This window comes from Suricata suricatta, chromosome 10 (assembly GCF_006229205.1).
Source record: "Suricata suricatta isolate VVHF042 chromosome 10, meerkat_22Aug2017_6uvM2_HiC, whole genome shotgun sequence".
Taxonomy (NCBI): domain Eukaryota; kingdom Metazoa; phylum Chordata; class Mammalia; order Carnivora; family Herpestidae; genus Suricata; species Suricata suricatta.
In genome coordinates, this window is record NC_043709.1 from 123,534,994 (window position 1) to 123,549,895 (window position 14,902).

The 14,902-nt window shown below is 40.0% G+C and overlaps 2 protein-coding genes across 2 annotated transcripts in view; one reads left to right on the forward strand and one right to left on the reverse strand.

Moving 5' to 3' along the window:
* The window catches only part of MYO3A (myosin IIIA), a 214,428-nt gene that overhangs the window by 66,893 nt on the left and 132,633 nt on the right, over positions 1-14,902 (forward strand). The window lies entirely within an intron of this gene.
* LOC115304936 (heat shock cognate 71 kDa protein-like) overlaps positions 12,480-14,902 on the reverse strand; it is a gene marked incomplete at its 3' end in the record, with an annotated part of 3,269 nt that continues 846 nt past the window's right edge. The window contains exon 2 of the mRNA XM_029955280.1: positions 12,480-12,520. Coding sequence (XP_029811140.1) covers positions 12,480-12,520 — 41 coding nt within the window. The remainder of the gene's footprint in view (positions 12,521-14,902) is intronic.

The window sequence follows — 14,902 nt, forward strand, 5'->3', positions numbered from 1 at the left end:
GTAAGCGTCTGATCAACAGTCCTAGCTGAGCCCAGCCTCCCAGCCGTCTCCACAAAGTGCCAAATATGTGAGTGGAAGCACCTTGGCCCCTCCAGGCCAGCCTACCCACTGGGTGAATACCACTAAGTGACCTTATTTGACACCACATGGAGCAGAAGAATTTCCTGTGAGTCCTGCATGAATTCCTGACCCACAGAATCATGAGACATAATAAAATGACTGTTTGAAGCTACAGCGTTTGGGGATAATTTGTCACACAGATTAACCAGAACAAGAGGATATGAATCGCCTTGAAACCACCATTATTTACAGTATTGATGTCACTTAAAAAGCTTAGGTGGCTTATGCAGCAAGTCCCACCTTGAGTCTCAGGGAGGTTCAGGCATGTCTGGGCAACCAGTGAGGTGAGGCCATTCACATAGGTGGAGGGCACTGAAGACTTCTGGGAAAGGAACTGAAACTTTGCCCACTTCAGAGAGCCAGGCATTTCTCGTGGTAGTGGGTTTGCCCAGTAGGAGTCTTTCTGCCTAGGGTCCTGGAATCTTCTGAGAGATGACTAATACTAAGGGAAAGAGCACAGGTTTGACCCAGTAAGAGATCCCTAATAGTTAGAGGAACTCACAACTCTGAACACAAGTATTGGCTGTTAATGAAAGCCATCCCAAGCCCAGCCCAGTCTCATGGGTACATATCCGTGACCTAAGGAAGGGTGAGGTTATAAGTGAAAACTGAAAGAGCTGCTTCACTCAGCTGGCTGGGGCACAAGCAACCACTTGCCCGGTCTCAGTCAGCATGTAACACAAAGGGCAAAGATCCATTATTTCCACTTTCCGAAGGATTCTCTGGTGATGAGAACAGCAGAAGTATGGCGGCTGTGCTGGATAGACTGAGTAGCCACACCACAGTAAAGAGGATCATCAGCAGAGGAGCGGAGTCCCTGACAGAGCATGTGGAGACACTGTTTTGTCTACTGAGCAATGCTGAACAAGGCTCAGCCCCGCTGGTGAGGACTCCACACTGCTGATCAAGGCTCAGCCTACCTGGCAAGGACTCCACAAGCTGAGGAGCAGCAGGAGTTCTGAGTGACCAATCAGGTGCCAACCACCATCTACTTGGCAAAGTGGGAAGGAGACCAATACTTAGCTAAGCCAGAACAAAGTATCAGTGATGTCTAGCTGAAGCAGACTTGTCCATGAGCACTTGTGAGACATTTCTAAGACTTTCTAAGACAACAGGGGTCCTATATTAGCATGTGACGGCAACAACTAGGAAATGCTAGGGTTTGTGTAAGGACCCCTATCATACCCATAAGTGATATTGGGTGGCCCAGGTTGTCCAATTCAGGGGGTACCATTCATTTCAAATTTTACGTGAATGCATTCACTCCAGGACACTGAGCTACATAATTCATGGTGTCCTCTGGAGTTGTGCGATGTGAACTCTGGATCAGGAGCCTGGGAAAATTCCTAGTACATTTGTTTTTACCCTCCCCCACGGATAGATTACCATCTGTGATATTAGCTGTGTACATGTGATTTTAGCACAGGCAGGGAACTGGATAGAGTAAAAAGCACTTCCTGGTTCATTCTTTATTATCAGGGTCCTCGTGTAGCCTGGAACTTCCTGTGGACAAATTTATGTCATTTTCTTGATATCTTCAGCATCAGTTAATGAAAGGTGTTTTTTCATTACCATTTAGTATTAAAATATGCTAATTACTTATAGGGAAATTTAAATTTTATCAGATATTAGGACCATTTTACAAATTCTAAAAGCTTTCATCAGATTCCCAAATTCCTGTAATGTTAATTTTGCAGTGATTCTAGGAAATGATTGTTTTAATGAAGCATTACCCATTTTTAGATATCTTAAACACATTCAAACCCTTACTTGTTTTAAAAATATTTATACTTTTTCTTATAATTTTATAATTATTTTAAGAGTTTCCTGAAAATGATCACAGTTGAGTTCACAGGGTAAAATGCCATGAATCCAACAGGTACACATACTTCATTAAAGAGAGCAACATAAAACACATTTTTCTAAAAAGAACAAAATTTCTGGAAAAATTCTGTATGTACATCTTTTGATCTTTCTCTTAAAAGTATTAGCCTTCAAGAAATTTTTATTCTAGTGAGGAAAAAACAACCAAAGGAATTGTCAAAAGCCTTGCCCTACATTATAAAGATTGTAAAAACTTCTGTAATGTTACCTGTTTCTTTCTCTTATTTCAAATTAGAAATGGCCTGGGATTTGAATGCATCCATTTTTGGTATTTTTGCTCTAAGAAAAGCCACATTTGCATAGAATTACATTAACTGTTGGATTCTGCAGTGCCTCATAGGAGGCAGGTCACCCACTGTGGATGATGCTTATTTTTTTGCAGCAGAACGAGATGTGCAGGGTGAGTGGAGGGCAGACTACTATTTTCCCTGAGTGTCTTCATATTTTTAATCCTTTAAATATATTTTTGCCATCATGTCAAAGGCCTTAGTAATAAGGCAATTGGGTGTAATTTACTGGCATAACCTAACTTTAAATGCGCTGAAACTTTTTAACCATCTTTTTACTGGGGGAGAGGAGAGAAGTGTGTTTTAAGGAGAGCAGTCAAGGTTTACAGCAATTTCTGTCTCTGAGTAGAATGCAAAATGGCATGCCCCTCATTCCTGAGTGCAAGGCACGGAAAGCTTTATCTCTGGCTGTTCAGCTGCCCTAATCTTGTTTGCTTCCCCATTTAGTTTTGTAATCTCTGTGGGGGGTGGGAGGAGCTGTATTTATAGAATTTTTAGTTTTGGAAGATTATGATTCACTTTGAAGTTAGATTTTTATACATTTATATAAATACAGCTGTTTTTTGTTTTGAGGGTTTTTAAAAGGGAAAAATCTGAAGTTAAAATGCTGAGGATTTTTCAAAAAGAAGGAGAGAAAGGGAAATCAATACTTAACTATAGCAATTCCAGTCTTGGGAATAGACATTGAAATGGAATACTGTTATGTCATGCCTGATTCTTATATGGATATTACTGTACCACAAGGTCTTCTCAATGAAATCACATCTTTCTTTCCTTCTTTCTATCTATCTATCTATCATCTATCTAACTATCTATCTATCTATGTATCTATCTAAACATTACCTGGTCAGCCTGGCCTAGAATGTGGGTATTGTTCACAGTCCATGGATGGTAGTATAATTCCTCTCTACTTATTGAAATAGGGTAGAGGGTGGACATGAATTCTGTTTGGGGGATGTTAAATTTGTGCCAATCAAGCAGAAAAGTGGAGCTACCAAATAGGTTAGCTGGACAAAGGAATCTGGACCTCAGGGAGGAAGTCCATGTTGGAAATGGTTTTTCAAATGCCACGGCGCTGCCTGAGGATACTGAATGTGAATGCTTCGAAAGAGAAGTGAAGACACTTCCCTTCTAGGAGTGTCTGCGGGAACATTTAGGAACCTGGCAGAGGGAGGGGAGATTGAAGGAGTGTGGTCTGTTGCAAGCCACATGAATCAAGTGTTTCAAGAAGGAGAGAATGGTCCACTCTGGCAAATAGTGCTGAAAATTCGAGAAAAATAGGATAACACTGAGTCTGTACACAGGAAGTTCTTCAGTGACCTTGACGGGACCACCTCCGTAGAGTGGGTGGAGGGAAGCCTCGGCTGGGAGAGTTAAAGGAGAGAGGTGATATGAGGAAGAAGAGCTAGGGAATATGGACTGGTCTTTCAGGAAGCTCAGCTGTAGAATGAGAAGACAGGAAGCGTGGAGCATCAAAGGAGAGATTTTAAAGCTCGAACGTTGTAGGCTGAGAGGGAGAGTTTTACAGTGCAGATGAGAGGGGAGAGAGAGAGCAGTGACTCCTGGAGAAACACAGGAACAAGTAGGGGAGCTGGCCTTTGCTCAGAACAGGGACAGTTTATCCATTCTAACCAGAGAAGAGCCCGAGAGAAAGAGTTTACTTGTTTAAAATATAGCAAAAAGACAAAAAAGGAAGCACCAAAATGTTAACAGTGGTTATCGCTTGGTGATGGAGCTGTAGGTGACTTTTTTCCTATAACTTTTGACATTTTTCAGTTTTTTAACAAAGAATGTAGTTTATTTTTATGCCTGGAAAAACAATGAAGGTGATAAAGATAATCACACACCTTTGCGTGACCTTTCATGCCATCATTCTTCAACCAGGCAAACTACACAAAACTTGGCACCTTGTTTGTTCTTAACCAGGTAACTTTTCTATAATGATGTTTGCCCTACGGATACTCATTATGGCGCTGGTAACTCTGTGTATCGAAATCACTGTGGCCCTCTATCTTTGCCACAAGATTGTACTCACAGAAACTAGCTCTTCATTCCTCTCTCATCTCTGAGCTAAGAGTGAGGAGAAGAAAGAGGAGACCTGGACAGATGTATAATAGCCATCAAATATTCTACGAACCCAGATGTCAGTTTTATTTCAACATCTCAAAGCAGGTCACTCTATCTAAAATAACAGTACAACAAACTCACATTCACAGCGAAAAACAGACAAGATTTCCCACTAGGAACATTTTTCATCAGCCTCCAGATATTTGACTCCTTACTAAGAGCACACGGGCTCACTTTCACCCTGCCCAGAGCCAAGAGATTCCCAGATGATTTCTGTTACTTAAAATTTGCTAATTGCCTTAATAAAATTAGCCCTTTTGATAGGTGAGATTGTGCCTGTTGACCAACTCGTAAAGGATCAGATACTTTTTCCTGATGCAGTTGCTTTGTAGTTAAAAATCAAAATCTATACTAGAACATAGCCTACATTCTCTTTTATTCTGCTTCTTGAACAGGTAAGGCATACAGATTGAAATAGTGCAAAAGAGTAGTGCATAAAAAATAGTCTCACCCATGTCCCTTCCCAAAGGCAACCAATGTGTCCAGTGTTTTGTGTGTATTTCTAGAGCGCTTCTATTTATGTGGAAGCAAGTAACTATAGCATTATTAGAAAACAAGACTCTTAAACATCATTTTAACATTATCACTTTATCAAAAACCTCAAGGATTCCTGTAACATTAGAAGCCACTGAAAAATAGTAGTCGGGGAATTTAATATTTTTCTGAAATAAAAATGTGATTGGAGAAGTGTCACTTTCTAACACCTTGATCCCCAGACCTCTTTCATGGAAACATTAATTTTATTAAATGGGACAACTGTTTGGCAACCAGCTTGTAGGTTTTAATGTAATACTAAGCATTTCACGGTTTAATTTTTTAAAGTAGTTTCACTCTCTTTGTCACCAAGCATACATTAATCTTTAACACATTTATTTTTTTAAGACTGTCTACCTTTTGACCCACCAATCATTGGGAGGGTCTGCTGTCCCTCTTTTTATTTTTAAGTTTATTTATTTATTTTGAGAAAGAGAGAGCATGTGCACAAGCAGGGTAGGGGCAAAGAGAAGGAGAGATAGAATCCCAAGCATGCTCTGCACTGATGTTGTGGGGCTCAAACTCATGAACTGTGATATCATGACCTGAGCCAAGATTAGGAGTTAGCTGCTTAGCTGACCAACCCAGGCGCCCCTGCTGCCCCTCTTTTCTAGATCCTTCTCTTTCCCCCAAATCTCTTGCCTAACAGAGTCAGCAAACCATGGCTCTCAGGTCGAATCTGGCCTGCCTCCGAGTTGCATAAATGAAATTTTATTAGAACACAGTCATGGCTGTTTGTTCCTATGTTACCGCTGGCTACTTTCACACTGTAATGACAAGAATGAGTAGTTGTGATCCAGGCCATATGACCTTCAAAGCTGAAAATAGTCATTTATCTGTGTTTTAAAGAGAAAACTTGACAGTCCCTGTTCTAGACTGTGGAATCTTGGTCATGGTAAGGAATGGGCAAAAAGCGTTAGAGAAGAGAAAAATCAAGAAGTGACTTTTAAGTGTGTCAATAGTGAAATTATAATGGCACAGAGTGTCGTATAGCAACATGCATATTATATTCATGTTCATTTATTTCATGTACGTCAGAACCCACACAGAGAAAGTAGTAGAGATTTAGAATAGTAGGGAGACGTATTAGGGGGCTTCAGTGCAGAGATTTAGAATAAATTAAGGAAGATGCTAACATAGGTATTCATCTGCTCTCATGTGCCGCTTTTCCCACCTCATCCTCCTTTCCACAGTGCTACAAGTTTTATGAACGTGTGTTTATCCATATAGTTCAGATGAAAGCACATCTTTACAAAATCATGCGTGGGAGAAGAAGAGCTCTGTGAATGAAAACGGTGATTTAAAATGTGGCGGGGGCTTGGTGACTATGCCATCCATCACTGCCATCACTGCCAGAGTTGACCTGCTGAGGTGGCAGGCCAGGCTGGTGTGTGGCTCCTTCCACCGTCATGTCAGAGCTGCATACTTGGCCAGAGGGGTCCGAGTGCAGGTAAATAAAAACTGGTCTTCCCAAGCATACCGGTGAGAGCCTGTCCTCCCACGGATACCACCAGTCGAGACTTAGTTACTGGAATTTAAAGATGGATAAGGAAACTAAAACAAAACCATTGATTAGATTCATGTTTGACAGAGGATTTCTGTGCAACCCCCAGGGACTCCTGCTTTAGGACACAGAGCGTGGTATTTGCAAGCGTGCATTTTACCAAATCAAAAGCAAATAAAGCTGTTGCATTACAGTAGTACAACGGAATAGCAAGGATAAACATTTAACATCAGGCAGCAGTAGTTGTTTCTTTTTTCGGTGTGTAGAACTGAATTGCAACCGGAGCCGTAATAACCCCCCTAAGGGTACGTGTGACCTTTGACAATACAGAGAGAAAATATTTATAGTCTGAAGCTCCGTCTCCTCAGTATGACAGAGTAAATGAAAAACATAATCTGTTTAACAAGCTGTACTTTACACAAGAGGACAAAAATCTTACTGAGGATTCTGACTTTGCCTTTTCCAAGTCTTACAGAAATAAAATAATAAAGTCACAAGAGTGGAAACCAATTCTATAAAATGAAGGCAAGAGGAAAATGTTAGAAGTATAAAATTTTCTTGAAGTGGATACATATGTGTGTATATATATACTGTTTCTTTGGGCATTTCAATTGCTTATAATCAGAGAAAAAAATAATAAAGTTTCTTTGACTCCACAGTGGTGAAAGCAACCTATTCACTCCTTTTGTCTGAGAAGTGTATTTTGAGAACCTACCTTTGCAGGAATCTGGCCTAGTTGTAAGGAGTAAGTCAGTCAACAGACGAAAAAAAAACAAAGCAAAACGAAACCAAAAATCCTGTTCCCATGGAGCTTACATATCAAAGGGAAAACTTAGACACAAAATAGAATAAGTGAACAATATAATATGTTAGATGGGGATTGACGCTAAAGGAAATACAGAGAAAGGTAAGCAGGACTGCACATCCTGCAGGGGTGGGGGGTAGACCCGCTGCGTTACAGAGGGGCGTCAGCTGAGACCTCCCAGTGGAGGAGGCACAACGTCCTGCCCTCTGCAGGTGGAGGAAGAGTCGGGAGGGCCCTGGGGCAGGAGTGTGCCAGGTGTTGGAAGCCCTTCCAGGAGGAGCAGGGGGGTGACAAGGTCTGACGCAGTCATAGGGACAGGGGTGGGTCGGTTTACATGGCACCTTTCCCTGAGTAACGTCAGGCCATTGGAAGCTACTGACCGGAGAAAGTGACATCTGACTTTTCTATAAAAAGGTCATTCTCATGGCGCCTGGGTGGCTCAGTTGGTTAAGCATTCCACTCTGGATTTCAGCTCAGGCCATGATCTCACAGTTCATGGAATGGAGCCCCAGTGTGAGCTCTGTGCTGACAAAGTGGAGCCTGCTTGGGATTTTCTCTCTCTCTCCTTCTCTCTGCTTCTCCCCTGTCCATACACACTCTCTCTCTTAAAAGAAACAAACATCACATTCATATAATATAAAGTTTTTCTTAATCATTCATTACCAATTTAATAGCTTTTAAGATGTTTAACTTATGGAGAAAGCTTTTATACACAAGTTGTATATACCTTAAGTAACTGTGAATGATTTCTGTATTGTCAAAACCCATATGAGCAGATATAGCTTTGTCAATTAATTGAGTCGAATCTGTAGCAGCAGCCAGAGGTACATCCTTGATTTTAACATATTCTTCTCAAAAATGAATCTATCCAAACATACCAGTCCAGTCCTAGCCGAAATTATTGTAACTGTTTTGTGTGTGTATTGTTCACTGTTTCATCAGAGTGTGTGCTCTGTGTTAGCAGGGTCCCTGTCTGTTTTCCTCAGAGCTTTATTCCATCTCTGAATTGCCTGAAACATTGGATGTTGCAGAAATGTAAATATTAATTGAATGAGTGAATGCAGTAATAGATGCTAAAAAATGCATAATTTAAAACTACCTGGTGTGTGTGTGTGTGTGTGTGTGTGTTTGGGAGTGGAGGGAAGCCTAACAGACCAAAACAGATGTCATATCAGTCACCTGCTTCATTGAGTTTTGCTGAAAGGTTGGATGTATCACAGGCTTGCTGACCATTCTTAAAATGAAAGGAAATTGGACTATCATACATTTACCTGTTCTTCTCACTCTTACACCCTTTGATCTTGTGCATCGTTAATTGGGTAGCTTTTTAAATGTTAAGCTAACTTTGAAGCTGAACAGCGATATCCTTGATGCAGCTAATCATGCCTCAGTGCCCCGTCAAAGAGTGTACTAAATGTGAGCCATTCACTGGTACTTTGTTATGACAGCTGTAACTGGTTTGTTGTTTGTTTGGTTTTTTTTGCCTTGTCTCCATAATGTTTAAGACCCAACCAAGTGACAACAGTGCTGACCATGCTTTCCAGCGCAGCCCATTGCAAAGGCCCTTGTCTAACAGTAACTAATGGTGCAGAAATACAGATATCGGAGAAATACAGATAGGCAATTCCAGCGGCCACAGGGCTCCTCCAGTCAAGCCAGCCTGGCAGAGAGCACCACTCCGCCCTGACCAGGAGGGAGGAGTGCTGGAGCCAAGATGTGCTCGGGAGCGGTGTATCTTTTCACAGTGCGCCTACCTGAGCTTCAGCCCTGTTCTGTGAAGTCAGCCTGAACACAGCAGTGAGAATAGGGAGGAGAAGAAAAGAAAGACTTTCCTTGTTTCCCTGTCATCAGTAGCATGCATAATTCCTGCCGAGATACTACCCTCAGAGTATATATAGGACTTAGTAATAAACACAGTGAAACCCTTAGAGAACAAGAACATTCATGAGTCCTCCATCAGGTCTGTTGAGATCTGGTTCCAAATTCTTCTCATTTCTTGCTTGGTTTATGCTGAGTCCAGTGTCCTGTATATACAAGTCATGTTTGTTGAAGGGCAGAGGGTATCTATGGACTGAGAAGCAGTGAAAAGAACTAAGTATATATTTAAAATATGATTACATGTAATTTACAAGCAAATATTAAATATAAATATAAAGTAAATGAGGGTTGAACACATGACTGTAAAAACAATAATAAAAGTGAAAATTTATTAAAGCATAGCAGATACTGAGTCACTTCACATGTATTACTTAACCTCACAACAACCTTATAAAAAGACTATTATTATTCCCATTTTTATATCTGAAAAAGCAGAGTAAGTTATTTGCCCAAGGCTACATGACTAGTAAGTTGTAGAGACACAATTGGAATAATGATAGCCATTATATATTAGGCATTTTCATAGGCCCATTCTAAATAAGCATCTTACTTGAAATAATCTATTTTTATTTACCCCCACAAACTTTTTTGTTGTTTGCACTGAGCATTCTGATTCCAGAGCCCATGCTCTAATTACTACTTGACTGTCATTAATACTATGACAAGGAAAGGGTTCATATAGCTTCAGAAATAACTCTTTGTTTAAGTTTACTTATTTATTTTGAGAGGGAGAGAGCACGTGCGAGCTGGGAGAGGGAGAGAGCGAATCCCAAGCAGACTCCACACTGTCAACTCAGAGCCTGTCATGGGGCTTGATCTCAGGAATCGTGAGATCATGACCTGAGCCAAAATCTAGAGTTGGACGCTTAACCAACTGAGCCACCCAGGCGCCCCCATCAATGATTTTTTATTTTCTATATATGCATCTCAGAATTTAGTTCAGTGTCTAATACTTTTTCAGTTAATCCATAATCCACCTAGACTTTATACACATTATTGCAACCTGCTTCACCAGGCTCTGCATCCCTCTGCCCTTGCTTGAGTTGAATTGAAGAGAAACAGAAGAGTCATGTTCTAGAATAGACCAAGCCATCTTCACAATTACCCTGGTAAAGTCTTTATAAGTGATTAAAAAAAAGAGAGACTATTTTTTAATCATAGAAAATGACTCCACATTTTCTCTTCACGAAATCTCCGAGGTAATATACGTAATCAATACACAAAATTATCAGGCCCATTAGTTTGACACATTATAGAATCCAGGATAGAAGAAGGCAGCAGAGATTATAGGATTCAGCTATTTTAATGCCATCAATCTAGGGAAGATTATTAGGTTCAGTATTTTCTGGCAATAACATGTCTTTTTAGGAAATGATATAGAAAATCCTGAAGTTTGTGTGTTCAGTACAATTTTACTATCCTTCTTTCTCATGGTATCTCCTTTTCAGTGTTCTTTTTATTGAATTCCAAAAGTTTTTGATATATTAAACATATTGATTTTTTTGTCCATCATATATATACACTGCAAATATTTTTTTTATTTTCCTTATAACTTGTGTTTTTATTATGCCACTAAAATTATTATCCTCTCATCTCTACCCCCTGTTTTTTATTCTCTTTTCTGTCTAATCATACTTACAAATTCCCATCTCTACCCCATTATTGTTATGCAACTACTCTTCTGTATCTTCTCCTAGAACTTTTATTATTGTATTTTTCAATCTGTAAGTTTATTCATCCACCTGGAATTTAGTTTTACATAAGGTCCCTGATTTCCAAAATTTTTAACTGTATGTTCTGGCCCAATTTCTTGAATTTTTTTCTTTCTCTACTAGTTTGAAATGCCATGTTTATAATATGTTCTTAGAATATATGACCCTAAATTATAAAATATTCACTGCTAGAATTTTAACTTTTCTTGGCTGTCCTTAGTGATACATAATTGATCATGTTTATTTTTAGAGTACAGTACAGTGATTTTTTTTCTTTACTACAATGCTGTTCTACTCCATCATTTCCAGTCTTCCTCTTGATTGAAATATGAAATATTTTAGTAGCTTTCCATTGTGCCTGGAGCCCAGCCTCACTGCGCACCCGTTCCTTTCACCATTTCAGCTCAGGGCCCTTCCCTGAGTCCAGGGAATACAACGTGTGCTCTTCTGTCTCAAGGCCCCCCATTGTGTTCTTCCCCCTTTTCCCCATCAGGTATCAGCCCTAACAACCTCTCCATACTTGGTACATACATATAAAAAGCGATATTTCATATTTTCCATTAAAAGAGTGAATCACAGAATTGAATTCTGTGCATAAGAGGTCAGAAAGATGGTATGTCAGGCTGATTTTGGTGTCTGTTGACCGACTTAAAAGGTTTGCCAGGAATTATGGGATGTGAACTAAAAGAGAAGGACATAGGATTGGTCATATGAAGAAATGATATTCTTTGCATGCTGGCTGGTTGGGTGGGGCTCAATACTGTGACTCAAGCTGCCAACATATTTCATGCATCTGTATCCTTGATGCCTGGCATAAAAAGATGAGTAATGCTTGGTTTCTGCCCACAAGTTTCTTCTAGTCCAGTAGGAATGATGAACGTTCCTAGTTAAAGGTGAAAGCTTCTCTGCTAGTGGTGCGTTCTCTCTGGAAAGTCCTGCAACAGCTTCACGGAGAGGTAGATATTTGAGCCTGACTTTGTCTGATAAGTGGAACTTTGCCAGACATGGAAGTAAAATGATTCCAGGCAGGGAAGAAAGAATGAGCAAAACACAGAATCCCAAAATACTTGGCATAATGGGGAATGTTCTGTACAGAGATGGGGGTAAATGATGCTGGAAAGGCTCTTTGAGACAAGGCTGTGAAGGGCTGTGAATTCCATGCCGAGGAGTTTTCAAGCCATGTTGCAGAAAATGGGGAGCCATCTGAGGTTTGCAGTCATTACAACAATAAGATCTTTTCTCTGTTTTTGGACACTAATACCAAAAGCATCAAGGAGGATGAATTTACAGGAGTGGAAGAGTGGGTGTACCAGCCTGCCAAATATTGATCCCCATATTCTTCACCATCTGTTTCTTGTAATTCTCTAGGAACAGTCTTTAGCTGCCAAATCGTCCCATAAAAACAGATGAAAAATTCAAGATTCTGCAATAAAATGGATAATTGGACTTCTTTCTTTGATTTCTCAAATATAGGATGAGTATGTTTGGAAATACAGGAATAAGTAAGATGATACATGTTGAACTCAGCAAATATAGAGATGAACGATGTGGAAATTCTATGCCAGAAATTGTGCAGGATATACATTGAGTCGTTCATTCAACTAACATTTATTTATTTTTATTTTTTTTACTTTTTTTTTTTTTTTTGAGAGAAAGAGTGAGACAGAGCATGAGTGAGGAGGGGCATAGAGAGAGGGAGACACAGAATCCGAAGCAGGCTTCAGGCTCTGAGCTGTTAACACAGAGCCCGATGTGGGGCTCGAACTCACCAACCATGAGATCATGACCTGAGCCAAAGTCGGATGCTTAACCAACTGAGCTACCCAGGCGCCCCTCAACTAACGTATATTGAAGACCTGCTATGTTTTAAATAATCTGCTTGTTCCCAAGATACAATGGGAAACCAAAGGCACACAATCTCATGCATCTTAGAGTTTACAGGGTAATAATGGATTCAAATATTAACTAAATTATCCATACCAAAAAGTGTATATTTATAAAATTTTGTAAATTCTATAAAAATGGAGGAATCTAAGAGTTGAAAATAGGGTAAAACTATCCCCATTATTAGATACAAGTCTTCTATCATATATGTGATCGGCAGATATTTTCTCCCAGTCTGTGACTTTGCTTTTTGTTCTCTTAACAGCATGTTCCATAGAGCAGAAGTTTTTAATTTTAATGTAGTCCAAGTTATTGATATTTTTTTTTCATGGATGGTGCTTTTGGTGTTATATCTAAAAACCCATTTCCAGGGGCGCCCGGGTGGCTCAGTCGGTTAAGTTGCCGACTTCAGCTCAGGTCATGATCTCACAGTTCCTGGGTTTGAGCCCCACATCGGGCTCTGTGCTGACAGTTCAGAACCTGGAGCCTGTTTCTGATTCTGTGTCTTCCTCTTTCTGACCCTCCCCCGCTCACACTCTGTGTCTCTCTCAAAAATAAATAAACATTAAAAAAAAATTTTTAACCTATTTCCAAACCCAAGGTTATCAACATTTTCCCCTATGTTATCTTCTAGGAGTCTTATAGTTTTGCATTTTACATTTAGGTCTGTGATCCATTTTTGAGTTAATTTTTCTGAAAGGGGCCAGGTTAGCATCTAGGTTTTGTTTTTGGTTTTGGTTTGTGTTTTTGTTTTTGTTTTCATATGGATGTCCAGCTTTTCCAAATCCATAGGTTGAAGAGATATCCCCATCCTGAGTAATTTCACAGTCTAGTTAAGGGAACAAGATTTATATACAAATGATGGGCTGAAATGATATAACTAAATTATTTGTCCTGAAGGATGTGTAGAATTATGCTGAGAAGCTTAAGAGGTAGCATTTGAGGTAAACTGTGAACACTAAATTGTTTCAGCATACAGCTGAAGAGGAAATAATATAAACAAAAGACAAATCTCAGACTGCAGTGTTGAGAAGAATGTGGAAGGCAAAGGTGGCAGCAGGGAACCCTCCCGGGCAGGAGGAGATAGAGTGGGATGCAGTATGGCAGTGGTGATGGTGGTGGGAAATTGTTCGTTCTAGATGGAGTTTGATGATAAAACTGACGGAATTTGTATGTTGATTGCATGAGAGATACAAGAAAAAGAGAAGAGCCAAGGATCACTCTAAGCTTTTTAACCTAAACAATCAGAAGAGTGGAGTCACCATTTACTGAGATAAGAATCAGGACAGGAGCAGGTTTGGGGCTGCATATTCAGGAGGAGTTGGGGTGTGTTAAGTCTGCCTATTAGACTTCTGAGTGAAGTGTTGAACAAGCAGTTGGATGCTTAAGTCTGGAGATCAGCAGAGTTGTCAGTGTGTAAGTGGTATTTAGAGTTATGAAATCAGGAAGTGAGTAGAAAGAGAAGAAAATAACCACAAAGATTGAAACTCGAGAAATCCCAAATGTGACAATTAGAAAGATGAGAAGGAATCAGAAAGGATCCTCAGGTGGAGATGTGCCAGTGAGGCAAGGAAGAGAATCAGGAGAAGTGTACGGGACACTAAAACAAGGGTATTGAAGAAGGAGTTTGTTGATGCTGCCAGTACATGAAGGACAATGAGGACTTAGACGTGAACACTGGATTCAGCAGGATAAGGCCATTAATGTTCTTTTTTTTTTTTTTTTTGGTGCCAATTTTAAATAGTTTTATTTTTAAGACATTGCATTTTCCACTTCACAATACAGTGCTTATAAAGTGCAATGTTGTATTTCTTTTCCCTGTGCACATATTCCATATTCAAGTATCAAGAATGCCCAGTTTAACTATAGCAGTTCAACTTTGAAACTGCCATGGAATTTGCTACAAATTTGGGTCCTTCAAATGTTTTGTGTGGAACAATGCTAGACCTATTATTCTCAGGTTGGCTTAATCGACCTCTTCAATGGTGGGCCCAGAGGAGGCACCACCAGATGGAGGAGCGCCACCACCAGGGAAGCCTCCAGGCATTCCTCCAGGCATGCCTCCTGCACTCTGGTACAGCTTCGTGATGATGGGGTTGCAGACCTTCTCCAGCTCTTTCTGCTGATGTTCAAATTCTTCTTTTTCTGCAATCTGGTTCTTGTCCAG